Below are 24,264 nucleotides of genomic sequence, written 5' to 3' on the forward strand. Positions count from 1 at the left end.
CAAATTAGACTTAATATTTTGTAGGTTTAAACCCCACTCCTTGCCCTAATGTAAGACCTAGACAGACATTTTTTACATTGATGAGAGGGCTGCAGTATAGAGAATATTTTCTTTCAAGTAAGATGTTAATTTAATGCCCGACTCTGACAGTAAAAGATTCCATGGCATATTCAGTGTTGATCAGGGAGTTTGCATCCTCTCCAAATCTTGATGAATCCCTTAATGAACTCCCCCTCAAACAGATTATCTTATTAGTTGTCCTGTTCCCTGTGGAACAGTCCTTTCACAAACTGGCAGTCACTGTTTGCCCAGAAAATTACAGTGAGAATCTGACAATAAATAATATCTAATAAATTACTGAAAAAATAGATCTTATCAATTGCAATATGACCTTGCTAAATCCTGCGGCTGTAAGAGGTGCCACATAAAGGCACATTCCTGTTAAGATGAAGAAAAATAAAGAAACAAAACCTAGATTTTTCTATTAAAATAATACCAATCAAAGCAAATGCAAATTATTTCTCTGAGAGGTAAAAGAAAATGTCTTGTGTCAGCAATTCTACATGATGCATGAAGAGAAAAGTTAATCATATTCAAGAAATAAGTATTTTTCACTGGTCACATAATGTTTTTGTAGGAACAATTCCTCCAGGTGCATTGGAGCCTTGGTCCTGCTCTTCCCTTCACTGTATCAAGTTAATCTCAGAAAGGCATCTCATTTCACTCACTAACAAATTAATTTTAGCATCTGCTTGCAATTCAGCATCAAGAGCTAAGGCTGTGGAACTGAGGTAATTTTGTTTTAAGCACAACCCTTAAGGCTATTACATTGTTATAATTTATTTCCCTTGTGACATCCTTCAGACATCAGAGAATGTGGATGATTATATTCAGCTCACCCTGTAGTGGCTTTCAATGCATGTTCAAAAATCAGCGTTTAGCTCTATAAAGTGAATATGAGCACTTAACTCTTTCAATAAACAATATTTCTGTTGCAATGAATATTAATGGATTGAGTTTCAGGGAGTGATGTCATCGCTCTTATTGCAGACTGGGAAACTGGCAAGTTTTGACCCAGCAGACTTTAGACAAATTGCAAAAATGACTAGATCAGTAAGTAAGATAAATCTGTTCATTTTCTGCTTGGCTCAGTTTGTAATCCACTTGCCAGAGTCAGAAGGTTGGAGTGCGACTCGAATTCAAAATCTGTGGTGGTGAGTCAATGCAGTCATCCTTGTTTGAGGTGTCACCTTTCAGGCAATAGGCAAGCAAGAAATAACTACATCTGACTTCTCAACAATATTAGGAATATGCAATTAATTTGTAATAATAATACAGTATTTAAAAAAAAGACAGATTTCACATGGTTTAGTTGGACAGCAGATGGAATGCTGAGCTGGACAACACTTCTCTGCGTGTTTGGCTGAGTTCCCACCACATATCAAAGTCAGTTACTCAAACTTCCACCTGCTCCCCATTCTGCCATTGTAGCATCTCATCCGTTGACAAGACCCTCAGACATGTCATTGTTAGCTCTGAACTCACCTATTTTATTGTTTCCCTTGGCCGGCTTCCATCTCATTTCCTGCTCTAAGATACTGCCAATTTACCTTCCCCTCCTCCATCTGTACTCACACCAAGTCCTCATTACAGTCACCCTGAAGTAAAATATCTTTGTAGACTTGCTCTCAGTGTGCCAAATCCTGATGTTTATTCCTTTTATTAACATCAAAACAATAAGAACTATGTTTGCCAGAAATGAATTTGTTACTCTCAAGTTCTGACAAAGTCAAAAAACTAATTTTTATTGATGTGCCACTCCCATAATAATGAATGAATGGGGTTATGGATGAACACCTTGCTCTCCTAGTTTTTCAGGTTATGTGTCAGCTTAACTCAGATATTTATTCTTCTTTAAATAAGCAGTCATGAGTTCAACCCCTAATGTACGACTTCAGTATCTAAACCAAGTTAATCTATCAGGTCAGTGCTGAGGGAGAGCTGCATTATTGGTACTGGCATTGGTTTATTCTCATAACATAGGAGATAGAAAAGTAAAGCACAGTACAGCCCATTTGGCCACAAAGTTGTGCTGACTCTAAGATCAATCTAACCCTTTCCCCTCCTACATAGCCTTCCATTTTTCTATCATCCATATGCCTTTTCAAGTGTTCTTTAAATTCCCTAATATATCTGCCCTACCACCAGGCAGTGCATTCCATGCATCTACCATTCTCTGTGGAAAAATATTATCTCTGATATCTGTTCAATCAACTTAAAATTATGCCCCTTCATATTGACCATTGCTGCCTTGAGAAAGTCTCTGGCTATCCAATTGATTTAGGCCTCTTATTGTCTTGTACACCTCTATGAAGTCACCTTGTTATCAAGTTACATATACTGAAATTCAGTGAAAACCTTTCCATACAGATCATTTCAAAGTCTAAATACTTTGAGTAGAAAGGAAGAGGAATAGTAGAATACAGAATATTGTGTTACAGTTGCAGAGAAAGTACAGTGCAGGTAGACAAATACGGTGTAAGGCAGACTGAAATGTCAATAGTTTGCCTTTAACGTACAACAGGGCATACACCCTTATATCAGTGGGGTAGAAGCTGCCCTTGAACCTGGTGCTATGTTTTCAAGATTCTGTATTTTCTGTCCCATAGAGGTGGGGTGGAGGGGGTGAAGAGAGAATGTCTGGAGTGGGAGGGGTCTTTGATTATTCTGACTGCTTTTCCAAGGCAGAAAGTTGTGGACAGAGTCCATGGAGGAGAGGTTGGTTTTCATGATGGAAAAGCTGTGTTCACGTTTTGTGGTCTTGAGCAGGGCAGTTGTCATACCAAGTTCAATGGTGCATCTGTAAAAATTGGTGTGGGTCAATGGGACCATACTGAATTCCCTTAGCTTTCTGAGGAACTAGAGGCACTGGTGTGCTTTCTAACGCACTGGAGATTTGGTTTGCTAGAGCTGAAATTCCAATTTGCAATTAACTTGGATACACATGAAATTCATGCTTCTGTCTAATGATCATAATTTCAATCCCCTGGCTGCAGTAAACATGCTGTTTGTTACTTTAGTTGATGAACATGGTGTACAATTAAAGATGATTGCACGCCCATATTGAACCTGTTTTCTCAAATCCCATTTCCCTTACATCCCACAGTCTTTTGTGATTTACAGGTGGCAAGTGGTAAAAAATGATACAGTACTCCTCTCACTTTTATTCTGCACTACCATACATATTAAGGGCTGCTGGTTTTATTTAACCAAGTAAAGGCAGCTCAGTACTTTCAAGAGTAAGAAACTGGCACCTTGTGTACACTAGAGTGGGTCTGAACAAAATAAATCACCAGGCACAAATGGCCTAAGTCTGTGCAACATTGTTGTCCCTCATCCAGCACGGAATTAATTCTGCACAAATGGACAGCCGAATATCTATCCATATTAAGTGGTATTTATCTGAGATCATCTTGCCAGGATGTGCACATTTTTACTCTTCTAAGGCTTCAACACCTGACCAAATCTTTGTATCTTCTGTGAACATGTCTTTTACTTACATCCAGGTCACATACAAAGAAGGTGAAGGGCAAAATCCCTTGATCAATACCAACCCCACTAGTAACTTGTTCCCCTCAAAAAAAAAGGCTGTTCCTTCAAACACATCTTCGTTTGCAAAAGCAACCAAATACTATCCAAGCTAAAATCTGCCCACTAACCTTATACCCTTCTAGATTTATAAGGGAGTTTCCAGGATTGGAAATCTGTGGTTATGATGAAAGATTTGGAAAAGCCTGAAATGTTTTCTTTGAAACAAAGGAGACTGGATTGGGAAACACAATTGAGGTGTGTCAATTATTGGGGAGGGGGCGCATGTACATGATGAAACAACAAAGGCCGATTTCCCTTCTCAGAGGGGTCAAACGTGAGTGGGGCATTGATAGGAGAATGCCTGGAGAAGAGATATGGAGAGCCCGTATACACCCAGAGAGGCACTGGAACTCGTTGCCAGAGAAGGTGGTGGAGTCAGAACTCTGATCACACGTACAAAATAGTTAGATGAATTGCAGGGCTACTGATCGAGTGCTGGAATGTGGGATAATAATGGGTCACGATAGACTGAATATTGTAAATTTTCTGTGATTTCTACCTTTATTAAGTAACATGTTGTATATACGATACTTAACATAAGGAAGATATGGGAAAACTAAACTGTGCAGATGCACCAAGCAGCGTTATCTTGACGAAACAGCAGTGGTTTCTTTCTATGTAAACTTACACTAACATCAATGCCTTTCACTGCAAAAGCAGGATTTACTGGCAGGCGACAAGCTTGTTCCTCGTAGAAGAATTTCTCTATTTCTTCCAACTCTTTTGCTAAAACAGTCTGCAAGATGAAAAGGACAGTTAAACACATTGACATCCTTTTACTCAATGCTAAAAGAAAATTAACCACAACATTAAAGAATGAATCTTGGCAAGATAAGCAACAGTTAGTTTACCAGAAGGATGGTTCAGTTTACAAAACAAAAGATTTACCAGAAAGTTGCCCGGATTAGAGATGTGTCTTATGAAGGCAGGTTAATGAGCTTTTCTCTTTTGTGCAAAGGAGGGTGTGAGGTGACTTGATAGAGGCCTACATGATGGTAAGAGGCTCAGATTGAGTGGATAGCCAAAGATTTTTTCCCCTAGGGTGAAAATGGCTAATATGAAGGGATATAATTTTAAGGTGATTGAAGGAAAGTACAGGAAGGATGTCAGAGCTAAGTTCTTTACACAAAGAGTGTTGGGTGCATGGAATGCCCTGCCAGAGGTGGTGGTAGAAGCAGATACAGTAGGGGCATTTAAGAAACACATGGATGATAGAAATAAGGAGGGCTGTGTAGGAGGGAAGGAATAGATTGATCTTAGAGTAGGTTAAATGGTCAGCACAACATTGTGGACCAAAGGGCCTGTACTGTGCAGTAATGTTCTATGTTCTATGTCCACCTGAGCAATAATAAACTAAAAGAAAACATTTATTGATCCAACTATCTGTGACATTTGCAGTATCTACTATATACGCTTGCAATAATCAAAACTGTTTTCAGAAAATATCAAAGGATTTTCCCTTTTCCTGGTTTATGAATAAATAATTGATAAAGGTCAGCTGTTTTGTTGCAAATGTATTCTCATTTGATGGCTTCATTGTACAACTCTCCCCCATCACCAAATGCATGCCACACCATCAGTTTTGATTTATCTGGCATCACCAGCAAAATATGTTGTAAATTTTTCCTTCCGCTCTCACTATTTTCTAAACGGGTGACTTTCGGTGTCATGGTGGTGGAGCAGTTAGTAGAACTGTTGTCTCACTGTTTCAGAGACCCAGATCAGTCTGATCTCTGGTGTCATCTGTGTGGAGTTTGCAGTTCTCCTTGTGACCTCTTGTGTGTCTGATGGGTGCTCGGGTTTCCTCCCACATCCCAAAGATATGATGGTAGGTTAATTGTCAATTGTAAACTATCCTCAGTGTTCTAAACTATCTGTAAGTATGTGGCAAAAGAATCAAAATGGAAAAAGAGTAAACAGCTGAAATAAATGGAGGTAAAGAATTAAGGTAATCAGTCAACTGAAAACAAAAGTTGTTTCACTGCTCTCCCCTATATTGCCTGAATAAATGGTCTTTATATTGGGTCAGTATTTACCAAAGGTGCCATTTCACATCTTGGATTGCACTCACCGAACGCTTTGACTGGTCAGCTGCCCAGACTTTCTTAGCTACCTCTGCCAGCTTTTCAATGAGCTTGGTTTCTTTTTCAAACTCTTTTTGCATGGCCCGCCCTGAGCAACAGAGCAGTGCTGCCAACAGCTGGCCGTATCTGCCCTTAAACTGAGAGTCTGCCAAGCCATCCTTCAGTAACCTAGGGTGAGAAAGAAACACAACGACCTTAACACAGAACTCCACCTGAGCCCCTTCATCAGCAGAGATTTACATCAAATGTCAGGAACTATGGAGCATTCAAATGTTTCCTTCTCAAGCATAAGAATCAAGATAACAATCTTTTGCTGGCAAATTTAATAATTGGCATTAAAATGCTGTTGACATAGATAATTATCCATGAAAAACTCTCTAACTCTTCAGTTCCATGAGCTGTGTAGCTCAGAAACTGGCCTTCTGACCCACTACAACAATTCTGGCTTTTCTGCCCATCTACATTTTGCGACATTAAAACCATATTCTCCTGCATCTTGCCTATACAAGTGTCTGTCTAAGTGTCTCAATTTTTTTTATTAATAAGAGAGCACATGATTAGCTGATAATGCTTGCGCTACAAAAAGCATTCCTGGCTTCAACTTGTAGCGTGACATTTTGTGTCAGCCTCACAAAGGTCACCAGTTCCAAAATGAAAACCCTGAGCTCAAATGTAAATGCAAAGGGAAGCTTGCATTGGGCCAACTATTTACATTTATTCAGAGAATCGAATGAAAGACAGAAGCAAGCAGTTGGCAGTGTTGTGGGTTGAAAAACACTGAAGGATCATCCAACACACCTTATTCTGCTTTCAGTCAGCTCCATAATCAGACCTAGTCTTTACTTCACAAAAGTCTTAACCTGTCTTCCTCTGCAAAGCTCTAATTGAAAGAGTGTCTTAAAATTTTGGGAAAGAATTTTCTTAAACTCTTTGCCTAGATAAACACTTTCTGAATTGCTCCAAAGTCAAACATTAATTTTAAAATTATGTGTCTTGGTCACCTCACCTGAGGAACGGGGGGAAGGAGAATACAGGTGATAGTTGAGACCTGGTGAGGGGATGGGAATGTAGGTGGTGGAGGGAGGAAGTAAGAAGGTAGGAGGGGATAGGTGGAAGAGGTAAAGGGCTAAAGAATGAAGAATAGGAGAGGGCAGTGGACCATGGAAGAAAGAGGAGGAGGAGGGGAAATAGAGATTTGTGTGAGGGCAGCATTGATGGTGGTGGAACAAAAACCTTGTTCTTTGAAAAAAAGGAGACATCTCAGATGTTCTAGGACTGAATCGTCAACTTGAGAACAGATGCAGTGGAGACAGAGGGACTGAGAGAATGGAATAGCATTTTTACAAGTGACAGAGTGGGAAGAGATATAGTTGAGATAACTGCAAGAGACAGTAGGTTTGTAAAAGCTGTCAGTGGATAGTTTATCTCCAGATACAGAGACAGAGATATCTGCAAAGGGAAGAGAGGTGTCAGAGACGGAACCATTAAATTTGAGGACAGGGTGGAAGTTGGAGATGAAGCTAAAGAAATAGATGAGCTCAGCATCGGTGCAAGAAGTAGAACCAATGGAGCACCAGTGCTGCTCCTCTGCACCCACACCGCAGCAACAATTCAGTCAGATTGGCCTCAGACTGTCAGAAGACAGGACAATCTGCCATCATTTAAAATCTATTGCTACTTGGCAGTGGCTGGTCACAATGAATATAAACTGCACAACTAACTTGGGATATTTTACGGCATTTCAGGTCTTATCATTGCAAAAATAAAATTGACAACCAAGAGGTGTCTCTTTTCCTTCTTCTTGGTCACGGGAACATGCAAAAGAAGTAGCTGGGATGATTTTTTGGTGAATGACATCACTGAAAACTTTGAGGATGCGTCATGTGAACTTTTAGATAAAAGTGACCCCGTAACTATGGGGTGGGGGGAGGGTGGTTGCACTCCTAGAGAATGGTCAACATCATAATCTTTTGGAATGCTGAGCCGAGCCATCAATGCATGTGAAAATTAGTGCGAGTCGAAAAAGAAATATTTTTCCCCTCATAAATTTCCAAGACAGCAAATTTTATGCTGTATTTCAAATATTTTATATTGCATTTCAAATTTTTAGATAGTAAATATTGAATAAATGAATCTGTTACTTATACAGCCATAATTTTTTGGTGGGGTTGGGGTGAAGGGCGGAGGTGGTTGGCCACTGGTGGGTTAGAATGGTGTTACCATGGACAGATTAATCTGGAAACGCACAATGGATTTACAGCATCATTGATAGTTGGTGACAGATAATTAAATCATATCGGTGCCATTTCTCAAATAACAGACACAAAATTCTGGAGGAACAAGGTGGACGAACTTGTGGTGTAATTAGAGACTCGTCGGTATGATGTTGTGGGCATCACTGAGTCGTGGCTGAAAGAAGGCCATAGTTGGGAGCTTAACATCAAGTGAAATACTTTATATTGAAAAGAGAGGCAGGAAGACAGAGGCGGTGGTGTGGCTCTGTTGGTAAGATAGATAGATAGATAGATACTTTATTCATCCCCATGGGGAAATTCAACTTTTTTCCAATGTCCCATACACTTGTTGTAGCAAAACTAATTACATACAATACTTAACTCAGTAAAAAAAAAATATGATATGCATCTAAATCACCATCTCAAAAAGCAGTAATAATAGCTTTAAAAAGTTCTTAAGTCCTGGCGGTAGAATTGTAAAGCCTAATGGCATTGGGGAGTATTGACCTCTTCATCCTGTCTGAGGAGCATTGCATCGATAGTAACCTGTCACTGAAACTGCTTCTCTGTCTCTGGATGGTGCTATGTAGAGGATGTTCAGAGTTATCCATAATTGACCGTAGCCTACTCAGCGCCCTTCGCTCAGCTACCGATGTTAAACTCTCCAGTACTTTGCCCACGACAGAGCCCGCCTTCCTTACCAGCTTATTAAGACGTGAGGCGTCCCTCTTCTTAATGCTTCCTCCCCAACACGCCACCACAAAGAAGAGGGCGCTCTCCACAACTGACCTATAGAACATCTTCAGCATCTCACTACAGACATTGAATGACGCCAACCTTCTTAGGAAGTACAGTCGACTCTGTGCCTAACTGCACAAGGCATCTGTGTTGGCAGTCCAGTCTAGCTTCTCATCTAACTGTACTCCCAGATACTTGTAGGTCTTAACCTGCTCCACACATTCTCCATTAATGATCACTGGCTCCATATGAGGCCTAGATCTCCTAAAGTCCACCACCATCTCCTTGGTCTTGGTGATATTGAGATGCAGGTAGTTTGAGTTGCACCATATCACAAAGTCCTGTATCAGTTCCTAGATGGAATTACATCTTTAGAAAGGGGTGGCTTAAGGTCGGAGAATGTGGAATCTTTTTGGGTGGAGTTAAGAAGCTGCAAGGTTGAGAAAACCATTATGGAAATCGTATATAGGCCTTCAAATGGAAGCCTAGGTGTGGGGTTGAGACTGCAAAGGGAGCTGGAAAAGGCTTGTAATAAGGGTTTTGCCACAATTGTAAAGGGGGACTTCAATACACAAGGGTTTGGGAAAATTAGGTTGTAGGTTGGTGTCGCATCAAAAGAGAAGGAATCTGTTGAATGCCTATGAGACTTTTTAGAGCAGCTTGTGCTTGAGTCTACATGGGGAAAGGCTATCCTAGATTGGGTGTGTGTAATAACTCAGAGTAATAAATCTGTGGGTTGTTCTGCCACAGACTGGGGTGGAGGCCAAGTCCGTGGGTATATTTAAGGCAGAAGTTGATTCTTTCTATATTGGTCAGGGCATCAAAGGATATCATGAAAGGGCAGGTGCATATGGTTGGGTGCGATCCAGGATCAGCCATGATAGAATGGTAGACCTGACTTGATGGGCTGAATGGCCTAATTTGCTCCTATGTCTTAAGGTCTTATGGTCTAACTCAGTAAGTCAGTCAGCATCTGTGGAGAGGAGTGAAGAGTTGAAGTATTGGGCTGGGACCCTTCTGCTTAGCTTAACTGAGCTGCAAACCTACTTGAAGTGAATGTGTCAATTCAACCAGGCAATGTAAAAACAGTTGCAATAAAGGGCCAAACTATAACTGACCCAGTCTGAACCTTGCATTTCTCTCTGCTTCTTGTAATCCCCTTAGCCTACTGCAGGTCTCTGAGTCTAATTAAACTTGAGGTCTTGGTGTTATGACCTTCCTGTGAAGCCCAGTCCACAAGTGACAGTGTGGTCAAAAATTAGATCCAAGGTCTTGCCCTGCTGGCCTTTTGATAATACGTGCTGTCAAAGATCTTTTCAGCTGCTTCTCTTATAACCAATGCCAGTTAAAAGCAGTTGAAAGAGATTTAATTTACAAAATTATCATATTGAAAATATAAAAAAAGAGATCTTAAACACATAAAGCCTATTTAAAATACTGGTATTATTTAAAAATAAGGTAACAAAACCTCAAACCCTTCACTCGCACTGGTCTCTTTAATCCAGGTCAGTGTTCACATATAAGTGGTTATATTATATAAAGCAGATATGACCGGCATAAAGCTGAGCAGGAAATACAACTTGTATTGCTGCTTGGCTCAGTGTGACTGAGGTCTGCCGATGAAATCACCATTAGATCCTGTAGAGGAGCTTCTGGTCCGATGTGTTGGCAGTAGACTCTAGAATGTTCCTGACCCCCCCATGGAACACGGGTATAGTCTCGAACATTAGGAACAACCTAACCCCCTGAAGAGGAATCATCACTTGTTCTCCAAGCTGCTGCCAGAATATAAGCACATCAGGACTATTGAAATTCATTTACCGCAGCGTGTTTTCTAGCCCATGTTTATTTTGTTTAAAGCTTAATCTTCTCATTTTAGGAACAACAGGCTTCGAGGTTACAGCTGGTAGAACTGCTGCCTCACATCTCCAGCAGTCTGGGTTCAATCTTGACCTTGGATGCTATTTGTGTGGAGTTTGCCAGTCTCTCCCAGTGACTGTGTGGTATTCCTTCAAGGTGCTATGGTTTCTTCCAACATACCAAAGTGCCCATGTTGCTGTTGGTAAATTGTCCACTGTAATTTGCTGTAACGTGCGGGTGAGTGGTAGAGCTTGGGAGGATTTGAGGGGAATGCTGCAAATTGGATTAGTGTATGTGGGTGCTTCAAGATCTGTGTGATTCGATGGGCCTGTTTCCATTTTGGATACTTCATGACATCAAGCATTAGACTGAAGGAGCATATCAAAGTAATATTTACAGGAATACATGTCAGGAGGAAGTAAATAATCCCAGGCATAACCTCTTGCTCTCTATCTTAATTGAACACCTTATCAGGGTCTGTAAAGTTAATACATGGGGTAAGCACACAAAATGCTGGAAGAACTCAGCAGGACAGGTAGCAGCAATGGAGGGGAATAAACAGTCGATGTTTTGGGCTGAGGCCCTTAATCAGGACTGGATAGGAAGAAGGAAGAAGACAGAATAAGAAAGTGGAGTGAGCGGAAGGACTACAAGCCGGCAGGTGAAGCCAAGTGAGGGGGAAGGTAGGTGGCTGGGAGAAGGGGACAAAATGAGAAGCTAATAGGTGATAGCTGGAAAAGGCCTGAAGTGTCAACTGTTCATTCCTCTCTATAGATGCTGCCTGACCTGCTGAGTTTCTCCAGCATTTTTGTGTGTTTTTCCCTGGATTTCCAGCATTTTCAGAATCTCTTGTGTTTAATACAGGAGATAATTCATTCTGAATTACATAAGAGTAATAAAGAAATGCTCATCAAGAGAGAGAAAAAATGACCATGGGCTCTTGAAGTTGTGCAAAAGAACTTGCTGTTAAGGCCCACTTACTCACTAACATCTTCCACCAATATGGTACAGGTTTTCAATCTGAAACATTAACTCAATTTTTCTCTGCACATTGCCTGACAGACATTTTTCACAGACATTGACAGATCTCCTGGGAATTTACAACATTTATCTTTTGGTTTCTGGTTTCATGAACAGATTTGACCAGTTTCTTTCAATTCTTACATGTTCCTTTGTTTGTTCGTTCTCTCCCCTTTTAAGTTTTCTCTTTAATCTATTACTCATTAAACATTGAGTGAAAGGAACTATCTTAAATCATAAACACAAGGAAACCTGCAGATGCTGGAAATCCAAAACAACACTTCCTAAGTGTGTTGATGTTTCGGGCAGAGACTCTTTTTCAGGATTGAAAAGCAGGGGGAAAGATGCCAGAATAAAAAGGTAGGGGGAGGGAGAGGAGGATAGCTGGAAGCTGATAGGTGAAGCCAGGTGGATGGGAAAGGTAAAGGACTGGAGATGAAAGAATCTGATAGGAGAGGAGAGTGGAACATAGAAGGGGAAGGAGGAGGGAAACCAAGGGGGTAATAGGCAGGTGATAAGAGGTAAGATGTCAGAGTGGGGAATAGAAAAAGAAGGGAAAGGGAGAGAAATCATTTTTTACTAGGAAGAGAAATTGATATTCATGTCATCAGGTTGGAGGCTACAGAAATGGAATATAAGGTGTTGTTCCTCCACCCTGAGGGTGGCCTCATCTTGGCACAAGAGGAGGCCATGGACTGACATGTCAGAACAGGAATGGGAATTGTAACTAAAATATTTGGCCAATCATAGCCTGACTCCATTAGCAATATTCTCTGTATCCAATCCATCCCTCTCATACACTCTCTATAATTATTAACTAACGAGTTTTTTCACTTCCTCAGTTCTGATGAAGGGTCGTCAGCCTGAAATGTTAACTCTCTTTCTTATTCCATCAATACTGCAGAAACTGCTGTGTACTTCCAGCCATTTTTCCTCTCACTGATGCACTATCATGGTTTACAACACTCACCACTGATTTAAAACTTTCATCGATAATCTTCTGCCCCTCCATGACCTCTTACTGCTTTAACTTCATATTCTTCTCCAGTTTTTTTCTGAGAGCACAGCACTTCTCCAATTCTCGTCACTTTTGGATCCGCAACTGTTTCCATTTGTCAACAATCAAGGCCTTAGCTTCAGTTCCCTCCCTGACATTTGGAATCTGATTTATTGTCACTGATATACGTTGTGAAATTTGTTGTTTGGTGCCAGTGGTACAGTGCAGGAATAACAAATTATCTTAAGTTCAATGATATAAATAAATAAACAGTGCAAGAGATAAATAGTGAGGTAGTGTTCACAGACTGTTCATAAATCTGATGGCAGAGGGGAAGAAACCTAAAACATTGAGTGTGGGTCTTTTTTGGGTTTTGGGTGTAGGTTTTGGTGAAGAAAGCTTTTGGTATGCTGACCTTTATAAATCAGAACATTGAGTATAGGAGTTGGGATGTAATGTTAAAATTGTACAAGGCATTGGTAAGGCCAAATTTGGAGTATTGTGTACAGTTCTAGTCACCAAATTATAGGAAAGATGTCAACAAAATAGAGTACAAAGAAGATTTACCAGAATGTTACCTGAGTTTCAGCACCCAAGTTACAGGGAAAGGCTGAACAAGTTAGGTCTTTATTCTTTGGAGTGTAGAAGGTTGAGGGGAGACTTGATAGAGGTATTTAAAATAATGAGGGGGATAGATCCATTGAGAGTAGGGGAGGTTCAAACAAGAAGACATAATTTGAGAGGTAGGGGACAAAAGATTAAGGGTAGCACGAGGGGGAATTTCTTTACTCAGAGAGTGGTAGCTGTGTGGAATGAGCTTCCAGTAGAAGTGGTAGAGGCAGGTTCGGTATTGTCATTTAAAGTAAAATTGGATAGTTATATGGACAGGAAAGGAATGGAGGGTTATGGACTGAGTGCGGGCCAGTGGGACTAGGTGAGTGTAAGCATCAGCACGGACTAGAAGCGCCGAGATGGCCTGTTTCGGTGCTGTAATTGTTATATGGTTATATGGTTTTGGTTCTTCCCTGATGGTAGTAATGAGAAGAGGGCATGTCCTGGATGGTAATAATGGATGCTGCCTTCATGAGGTACTGCCTATGGAAAATATTTTCATTGGTGGGAGGTTTGTGCCCATGATGTAGCTGGCTGAGTCTACAACTTTCTGCCTCATAGCCTAGTACATAGTCTCTTTCGATCCTGTGCATTGGCACCTCCATAAGTGGTGGGTCAAAGGGCCTGTAGTGTTCTATGTTCAATGTTCTATACCAGGCTATGATGCAAACAGTCAGAATTCCCTCCACAGTACATCTGTAGAAATTTGTCTTTGGTGACATACCATATCTCCTCAAACTCCTAATGAAGTACCGCCATCTTCATCTTCACTTTACTTTTCTTCTCTCAGATATTCATCGGAAGGAACTTCTTTGACTATACTCAGTCACAGACAAGAGAAAATCTGCAGAAGCTGGAAATCCGAACAACACACACAAAATGGTGGAGGAACTCAGCAGGCCAGGCAGCATTTATAGAAAAGAATACAGTCGGCATTTCAGGCTGAGACCCTCCAGCAGTCCTGTCGAACCCTTCTGGCCAAAAACTTGACTGTACTCTTTTCTGAGATGCTGTCTGTCCTGCTGAGTTCCTCCAACATTTTGTCTGTGTTGTGTGTGTTGCTGTGACAACTTATTATTTAACTTCTGTACCTAATAAAGTAGCCATTAGATGTGTGTTTATGGTCTTTGGCTGCTGTACTCCATCCACTTTAAGGTTCAACATGTTGAGCATTCAGAGATGCTCTTCTACACGCTACTGTTGCAATGCCTGGTTATTTAAGTTGCTGTTGCTTTCCTGTCAGCTTGAACCATTCTCCTCTGACTTCTCTCAATAACAAGGTGTTTTCTTCCACATAACACCACTCTCTGAATGTTTTTTGCTTCTCACACATTCTCTAGAGAATGTTGTGTGTGAAAATCCCAGAATACCAGCAGTTTCTGAAATTCTCAAACCACTTCGTCTGGCACCAATAATCATTCCATGGTCTAAGTCATTTAGATCACATTTCCTCCCCATTCTGTTATTTGGTCTGAACAACAACTGATCCTCTTGACCACGTCTGCATATTTTATGAATGATTGGCTGATTAGGTATTTACATGAATGGGCAGGTGTACATGTGTATCTAATAAAGTAGGCTCTGAATATGTTGTCATTGCTCACAGGCCTAAAAATTGTCATCTTTGGTTCAATGTCAATTTCTGTGGATTTAAGCATCGTTAAAGCATTTTAGGATGCTTTCAGAATTTAAAAATGCTTCACAAATACAAAGTTGTCTTAACAATAACTCAGCTTCAAGCATGTATTGCATTAACTCAATAAAGCTGTAGACTAAATCCAATGTTAATCATTATGTGATATTCAAAATAAAATACATTTCATCTCCACTCCCTGTTTACTTCGTAAAGCCGGGCAACTCTGTCATTACACTGACAGGATTATTCAACTAAAGGCATTACTCACTCCAGGGATCATTGGCCTTTTATCAACAACCAGGCTACATTTCATAGAAGGCTGGCACAATTAAGAATGAGTTAATAAGATGATAGATGGCCAAATGGCAGTGCTGTTCTTTAAAGAAAGCTGCAAGTGCAAACAAAATCTGACTAAGATATTGCACTGCATAGTCCAAAGGTTAATTATGTTTTGTGATTGGTTTTCCATGAAAATTTGTATTGCTGCGAATGAATGTTTATTTAATGAAACAATAACTGAAAAACTCATTCAGTTTGAGGGAAGAAAAACACACAATGTTGTGCAATTGTATCCCTTTGTACTTACTGAGCGTTTTCTGCACAGTGAGGTCTGGGCAGGTGCAAAAAGTCCAACGGCAAGCGATGCATGCTTGGATGTCACTTCAACTCGACTTAGTTGCATATTTGTGCTTACGGTTTGCACGGTGCATTCCTGCTTCTCAAAACTTCAATTGCACCTCCCAGTCCTGGAGACTGTTGCATGGAATGTCGGGTCTCCTTTCAGTTCCGTACTTTCTCCTTGCTCTTTGGACCCTGACTGCCATATCTAGCACAGGATTATCCACCCAGCAAATATGTGTTACCACCAGCCACCTCTACACCTCTGACCCATGGCAATCTGATTTCCCAAAGAGTGAGCTTCCATCCACTCAGCAATCTCTCTGGCCTCTGACCTCTGACCTGTACACTGTGACCTGATTCAATGCTCATTGGTAGAGCAGGCAGAGGAAAGACCTTTATATGCTGGTTCTATTGGGCACAGTGCTTTGAGGCTTGAGCACAAATGTACTTTGCATAGAGTCATATAGAACAGAAATGATCCCTTTGGCTCAACTGGTCCATCTTGACCAAGATTCCCTTCTAAGTTAGACCCATATGCTTGTGTTTGGCCCATATCCCTCTAAGCCAGGGGTTCTCAAACTTTTTTTTACGCCATGGACCAACACCATTAAGCAAAGGGTCTGTGGATGCCAGGTTGGGAATCCCTATTCTAAACTATTCCTAAACATGTACCTGTCCAAGTACCTTTTGAACGTTTTATTTGTACCTGTCTCAATCACTTCCTCTGGTACCTTGTTCCATATAATGGTCACATTATTATTATTTTTATTATTATTAATGTTTTTCTTTCTCTTTTGTGTTTGCAGTTTGTTCTCTTTTGCACATTGGTTGTTTGTCTGTCTTGTTGGGCGTGGTTATTCATGGATTCATTTATTGGATTCACTATGTATACCTGTAAGAAAATTAAACTCAGGGTTGTATGTAGTGTCATATATGTTCTTTGATAATAAATTAACTTTGTACTTTGAACCTACTGGGTGAAAAGGGTGCTCCTCAGGTTTCTATTAAATGTCTCCCCTCTCACCTTAAATTTATGTACTCTAGTTTTTGATTTGCCGACCCTAGGAAAAAGATTACACACATTGTCTCTACCTATTCCCCTCATCATTTTATACACCATTATCAGATCACCCTTCGTTTTCCTAGGTTTGATGAAAGCACTCCCCTCTCTCCATAATTCAGCCTCTTGAGTCCTGGCAACATTCCTATAATCTCTGCACACTTCCCAGCTTATGGACACCTTTCCCACGGCAGGGTGACAAAAACTGAACACGGTATTCCAACTGTGGCCACGCCAGCCATGGCACCACACCACATCAATGGCCCGTGCCTCCAAAATTGCATTGGCCCGTGTGTGGATAGTAAAATGCACAATTCTCTTTAAGAAGCATTTTCCGAGACCTCTGTGTTCTACTGCCATCCTACTGATTCGTAAATTTCTTTGGGAGAAAACAGAATAAACAACTGAAGTTTTGACTCAAGAAACATATGCTTATGTTAGTCTGCTCTGCCTTATGTTCATGTGCATCCAGTAGCAGGAAGAAATGACATATTGTGACAGACTACCTTTTCACCCTTCCAATGTTTCTGGCATCCTCGGAACCCAATCAGAATCAGGTTTATTATCACTGAAATATGTTGTGAAATTAGTCTGGCAGTAGTACAGAGAATAAACTCAGTGTTCTTTTTCTAATATCACAAAACTGATCCACAGTCTAAAACACCAATCACCATAGAATGATTATGTCATTCCATTAGCACCAACATCTCCATTTTCTAACCACCTTCTTGTGCCTTCTTTTGAGTTTGTTCCTGCCATGTCACTTCCATCTTTAAGGATTCCTCCTCCTCCTCTCGCCACTGACAACCAACACGGAGACACCTTAATTAGCCTGCTGCTCTACTCCACAGGTCCGTGACTATGCAGCAAACTACTGCTCAAACGCCATCTGTAAAGTCACAGACACTACTCCTATGATGACAAAATTTCAAATGACAACAAGGTGATGTATGGGAATGAGATATTTCCGCTGATTGAGTAGTATTGCAACAATCGTCTCACACCCAACATCAGTAATACCAAGGAATTGATTGTGGGCTCCAGGAAGGGGACATTGGGAGAACATACACTAGTCCTCATTGAGAGGTAGTTCTAAAAAGACCGAGCAGTGTTAAGGCCCTGAAAGTTAACATCTTAGGGGATCTATCCTGAGCCCAACACATTGATGCAATCACAAAGAAGGCACACCAGTGGTTCTACTTTATTATGAATCTGATGAGGTTTGGCATGTCACCAAAGACTCCTGAAAATTTCTATAGTTCATGGTGGAGACCATTCTGACCGGTTGCATCACAGCCTGATAAGGAGGCTTAAATGCACTGGATTGCAAGCGGCTGCAGAGGGTTGTACACTCAGCCAGCACCATCATAGGCACAACCCTCCCCAGCAGTGAGGACATTTTAAAAGGCAGTACTTCAATCAGCCGCCATCCATCAGTAAGGAGCCTCACCTTCCAGACATGCCCTCTTCTGGTTACTATCATTGAGTAGAAGACACAGGAGCTTGAGGACCTGCACTCCATGATTCAGAAACAGCATCTTCCTTCCACCGTCAGATTTCTGAACAGCCCCTGAACCCATGAACACTACCTCATTATTCCTTATATTTATTTGAAACTTACAGTAATTGTATAGCTTTGCACTGTGTTTCTGCTGCCAAATAGCAAGTTTCACATCTGAGAAAGTGATAATAAACCTGATTCTGATCTTGCTTATCACGAACTCAAGGCGAGCAAATGCTAATGAACTGCACAGGTCTTGTGTAAAATGAATAAAACAGTGGAAAAGCTCAGCAGCTCAGGCAGCATTTGTGAAGAGACATTGACTTGAATCATCAACTGTAAGTCCATAGGAGCAAGATCAGGCCATTCGGTAGGTCAAGTCTGTCCCACCATGGCTGATTTATTATTCTCCTCAACCCCATTCTTTTGCCTTCTCCTCATAACTGTTGACACCCTAACAAGAAGCGACCAACCTCCACTTCAAATAGATCCAATAATCTGGCCTCCACAGTCATCTGTGGCAATTAATTCTACAGATTCACCATACTTTGGCTAAAGAAATTCCTCTTTATCTCTGTTCTAAAGTGATATCCATGTATTCTGGGGCTGTTCCTCCTGTTTGTAGACTGGAAACATCCTCTTCATGAACTGCTTCTACAGCTACAGATATTGCCTGACCAGCTGAATACTTTCAGCATTTTATGCTTTTATTTGCCAGCATCCGCAGCTTATTTACTTCTGGGTGGATCTTTTACTGAAACTGTTTGCAATCTCCACTCTCCCAAAGTCCATCTGAAATCTGATCTGTCTTACCGAGCAAAAAGTAACTGCACTCCTTCCTAAAATGAGTTTGGAAAAGGCAAGAGGAGGAGGATGAGGTGGGGGTGGGGGGATGTAACAGTGACTTCACTGGATGTGCAGTTACAATAAGACAGCTAAATAGCAAAATGGGGTCATGCAAGTTTGCGCATGCGTGATTGCTTCCCCTGCGCTCCACTTGCTGCAGAATATAAACAAGCTGATTAACCAGCAACTGGGACCTTTGCCAACATAGAAATGAAATACATTTTCTTGTCTGCAGGTCTGTTGCTGGCTCGTGCAAAGGTTGAGAGCCAATGGAGCAAATTGAACAGAGTTCTCCAAATGTAAAGCACAGGTTTGCCAGTTCCACCCTGCACTCCACACCGTACTGGCACCTAAGGATCAGAATTCACAGAGCGACATTTCACTTTAGTCCCCTTTGTTACATGACTAGTCAGCTGTGAAGCTGGTTTTCAGTTGTCTAGACTTAGATTTGACAGGATGATTTTCTAAACTGTTCTAATTTTCAAAGCTACCCCAAGCCTGCCTGTCACATTCTGCAGGCTGTGTGCTGATCTGGAAGGTAGTTTATGAGCATTACATTTGCTGAAAAGCAACATGAGACTGAAGGAGCCAGAGCAAAAAAAAGTCTTTTCATTTGCATAATCATCCACTCAATCATTTGGCATAACTGTGTCAAACTCCCAATGAAGAAACACTCCTAGGGAGGCTTTAAATTTGGGTGATAGTATCAATTGATCAGTTAAATTGGGCGATACTAAATTACCTACATTTGTTCATATCTTCCAATAACCTCCAAACAAGTGAAAATCAGAGCAGATATATAACAGGCAATCAATTCTCATTAGTCATTAGTGGCCAGAAAGCATTACAAGCCTCATGAGCTTACTAATGTAGAGGGTTGCAATCATAGGCACTAGTTACACCAGCAGTGAGGACATCTTCAAAAGGTGATGCCTCAGAGAGGTGACATCCATCATTAAAGACCACTATCACCCAGGACATGCTCTCTCCTTATTACTATAGTTTGAGCATCCTTTATCCAAAATGCTTGGGGCTGGATATGTTCAGATTTCAGATGTTTTGGGATTTTGGAATATTTGTATCTATATAATGAGATACCTTGTGGGTCGGGACCCAAGTCTAGACAAGAAATCCACTTACATTACATCAGATTCAGGATCAGGTTTATTATCACCGGCATGTGACGTGAAATTTGTTAACTTAGCGGCAGCAGTTCAATGCAATACATAATATAGTAGAGAAAAAAATAAAATAAATAAATAAGTAGATCTTATTCAGTATACTTTATACAGTATACATTTATTGAATAGATTAAAAATCATGCAAAAAACAGAAATACTATATATTAAAAAAGTGAGGTAGTGTCCAGGGTTTCAATGTCCATTTAGGAATTGGATGGCAGAGGGGAAGAAGCTGTTCCTGAATCGCTGAATGTGTGCCTTCAGGTTTCTGTATCTCCTACCTGATGGTACAGTGAGAAAAGGGCATGCCCTGGGTGCCGGAGGTCCTTATTAATGGATGTTGCCTTTCTGAGACACCGCTCCTTGAAGATGTCCTGGGTACCAAGATGGAGCTAACAAAATTTACAACCCTCTGCAGCTTCTTTTGGTCCTGTGCAGTTGCTCCCACCAACACCACCCCCCCCCCCCCACCCCCGTACCAGATAGTGATGCAGCCTGTCAGAATGCTTTCCATGGTACATCTATAGAAGGTTTTGAGTGTATTTGTTGACATACCAAATCTCTTCAAACTCCTCATAAAGTATAGTCGCTGTCTTGCCTTCTTTATAACTGCATCAATATGTTGGGTCAGATCCTCAGAGATCTTGACATATACAGTACAATGTATACATACACACTGAAGGTAGCTTTGTATAATATTTTTCATAGCTATCACTATCTCTGTGACCCATTTGGACAGTCAGTGGATGTTTAGCATTGCCAACATTCTTGACTCTGAATTTATGTGCTACCACTTGTTCATAACACATAAATACTGATGCAGCTGTTTATCGTTTCATCAGTAATGATCTTGGCAAACTCATCAATGAATAACTCTGTTGCTTCATGATCAGCAGACGCTTTATCACCACAAATCATTAAAAATTTAACGCTGTGCTTTTTCTTAAATTTCTACAACCAGCCTGCTGAATGTTCACAAATGCTTTCGATTTTCAGTTCGTTGTGATAGATCTTTGCTTGTTTCATGACCAGTATACCATTAAGCAACATATGTTCACTCCGACATTAACAATCCACTCTTTCAATACAAGATTGAGATTCATTTTTCACTTCATGTAGTTTTTTCCAAGTTTTTATTGACTTCTGTTTATTACATATTTGAGGTCCCTTCTCAGAGTTGCCGCTGGTGCACAGAGACCTGGGAACCTCCCAGGGTCTTGTGGAATTTTCCATTTGTGGTGTCATGTCAGCACTTCAAAAAAATTGGATTATGGAGGTTTTTGAATTTTAGAATTTTGGATAAGGGTGTTCAACCTGTACCATCAAACTGGAGGTATAGGAGCCTGAAGACGCACACTTAATGTTTTAAGAACAGCTTCTTCTCTTCTGCCATCAAATTTCTGGACACCTCATGAACCTATGAATACTACCTCACAATTTTGCCCCTTTTTCACTTTATTTATTTAGTTTTTATATATTCTTTTTGTAATTTATAACTTTTATGTGTTCATCTGGACACTTAAATTCTGTAGGTGACTCAGCTTCAAATCCTCTCTCAGGCAGTGCAGTCCAGATACATAGCACTCTCTGGGTGAAGAAAGTTACCCTCGTATCCACTTTCAGTCTCTTCCCCCTCATGTCAAACCTATATCCTCTAGTTTTATCCACTTCTGATACAGGGAGAAATTTCCTGCAGTCCACTTTATCTATATCCCTCACAGTTTTCTAGATCTCAGTTTTGTTCTTATTTCACCTCCTCCACTCTATGGAGAAGACCAGGCTTCTCTAGTTTCTCCTCACAACCGAACTGTTCCATCCAAGGCCACATCCCGGTGCATCTCCACTGCACCCTCTCCCATGCTTTCACCTATTCCTTGGTGACCAGAACTCCGCACAGTACTCTAGCTGAGAACTGACAAAGGTTTTATTACGTTGGAGAATAACTTCTCTAATTATCCATTCAATGCCCTGACTTATAAAGATCACTATCATATGTATTTTCCTAAAATTGTTGTCTGCGTAGTGCCACCTTTAGGGATTTGTGGACCTTTACTCCGAGGTCCCTCTGCTCCTAAAACTTCAACTTATGGTGTTGTCTTAACCTTGTTTATGCTCCTAAAATGCCTAGTCTTGCCTTTGTCTGAATTAAACTCTCATCTGCTATTTCTCAATCCACTTCATCAAAAAATTCACATTGTTTTTATTATCAGTATTGATGATGGTAGAGATAGCTTAACTCTATCAAAGCACCTCAGCATTTCAAACATGTCTATTCATTCTCTCAGTCACTAAACTCTGAGGAAAACAAATAATTATATTTTCTCAAATGTCCCAACTTATCAGAACCCCATTAACTCAGGTATTGTTCTAGTAAATTGTCTTTGTGTCCTCTTGGTATTTCTTCCAAAAGTGTTGTTATCAGAATTGGCAACAATAGCCCACCGTCTGAGCTTTAACTAGTGTCTTACTGTAGCTGGCCCACATTTTCAAGATACTGCTTCCGTAGGGAGTTTTGATCTTTCTCATGGAAATGTGAATGAAATGCATGAACTAATTCAGATCACAGCACTAGTTCAGACTGGTTAATGACTCTGTTAAGAGTTCTGAGCCTATAGGAAAGCTAGGCCTTATTACAGTTTCACAAATAAAATGCAAATGCTGTATCTAACTTCTTACAGCACTGTGACATTGCTGCTAACAGTTCCTGCCTCATATCTCCCGTGGCTAGGATCTCTACTTTCCTGAGATTCTCCAGCAGTTTGAATGTGTGTTGCTTAAGATTTCCAGCATCTGCAGACTCTCTTGTGTTTGTGTCCAGTGATCTGGGTTCAGTTCCCACCTGGTGCTTCAGTTTCCTTCCACAACCCAAACATGTGAGGATTGGTAGACTAATTACCAGTCCTCACAGAAACAGGCCATTTGGCCCACCTGGTTTATGCCAGTCGGGTAGTTTGGTTCCATCTGCCTGCACCTACTCCATAGACCCTTTCATCCATGTATCTGTTGGAACTTCTCTTAAATATTACAATTGAACCTGCAGCTACCTCTTCTATTGGCAGCTCATTCCGTATTCATTCCATTTAGGGAGAATTTCCCACTCAGATTCCCATTAAATATGTCACCTTTCTCACTAAATCTAGTTCAATTCTCAGCCAATCTGAAGGGAAAAATCTGCATGTATTCACCCTATCTGTACCCTTCCTAATTTTGTACCTCTATAAGATCTCCTCTCATTCTTCTGTGCTCTAGGGAACAAGATCCTAAACTATTCAACCTTTCCCTATGACTTAGGTCTTCAAGTCTTAGTAAAATCAATGTAAATTTACTCAGTACTCTTTCAAGCCTATTTATATCCTTCTTGCTGACACTGCTCCTTATGTAGGTGAGAGGTAAAATCAGGGGTGAGGTGATAGGAATGTAACAAGACTAAAATATATTAGTGTAGGATTAGTGTAAATGGGTGCTTAATCTTCAACGTGGACTTTGTTCTCTGAAGGTCCTAAAGATACTTCTGATGCTGGAAACCCAGAAAATGTTGGAGGAACTCAATAAGTCAGGCAACATCTATGGAGGGAATAAACAGTCAATATTTAGAGCTGAGACCCTTCTTCAGAGCCTGGTTAATAGTTCTTTTGCTGTGGCTATAGCTTTTTGACTACCTAAGGCTCACTGCTCAGGATAGGCAATACATCTGAATGCGCCAGCCCTGTGATGAATTGCAAACTACACCATTAGGAATGGGGAGACCAGGTGATTGTAAGCACAGGTGGAAAAGTAAAGAGACAGCATGCCAGGAGGTCTTTGTGAAGACACCATTTGGGGCAAGCAAGGAGTTGGCCTTACCTTAAGTGATAAGAAGGACCTCCTTTCAGTGTGCTGGGTTGAGTGTTCAGTGGCTGGGAAGCTCTGTGGACAGTATGGCTGGGCCACCCATGCAGAGTGGAAAAAAAATCACAGAAGATCCAGGGGACCTTCTTTGTCCGGTTTAACATTGGGGGCTTAGCTTTCTTAGTGCCTTTCACCACTGCTAATATGAAGAACTGATAACTTACGACTTACCAATACAATTGATGACTCACTCGTATACTCCTGATTGAACGATCTAGCAGGAATTCCACGAGTGGGCTGTTAAGGTGCCATTCAAACTTTATTGCCTGTTGAAAATAAGACAGTTTTTAAAAAGTGACTTCCAGCAAATTTATCTGACTGCATTTTCAATTATT

The 24,264-nt window shown here is 40.8% G+C and overlaps 1 protein-coding gene across 5 annotated transcripts in view; it reads right to left on the minus strand.

The window, feature by feature from the left end:
* Positions 1-24,264, minus strand: part of LOC140738611 (phosphatidylinositol 3-kinase C2 domain-containing subunit gamma-like) — a 261,872-nt gene that overhangs the window by 95,262 nt on the left and 142,346 nt on the right. For all 5 annotated transcript variants that reach the window (XM_073066155.1, XM_073066156.1, XM_073066158.1 and 2 more), the window contains 3 exons: positions 24,101-24,195; positions 5,723-5,903; positions 4,280-4,387 (listed from right to left, as the gene is read on the minus strand). In XM_073066155.1, the coding sequence (XP_072922256.1) occupies positions 4,280-4,387; positions 5,723-5,903; positions 24,101-24,195 (384 nt within the window). The remainder of the gene's footprint in view (positions 1-4,279; positions 4,388-5,722; positions 5,904-24,100; positions 24,196-24,264) is intronic.

The sequence above is a fragment of the Hemitrygon akajei genome, chromosome 14 (assembly GCF_048418815.1).
Source record: "Hemitrygon akajei chromosome 14, sHemAka1.3, whole genome shotgun sequence".
Lineage (NCBI taxonomy): Eukaryota > Metazoa > Chordata > Chondrichthyes > Myliobatiformes > Dasyatidae > Hemitrygon > Hemitrygon akajei.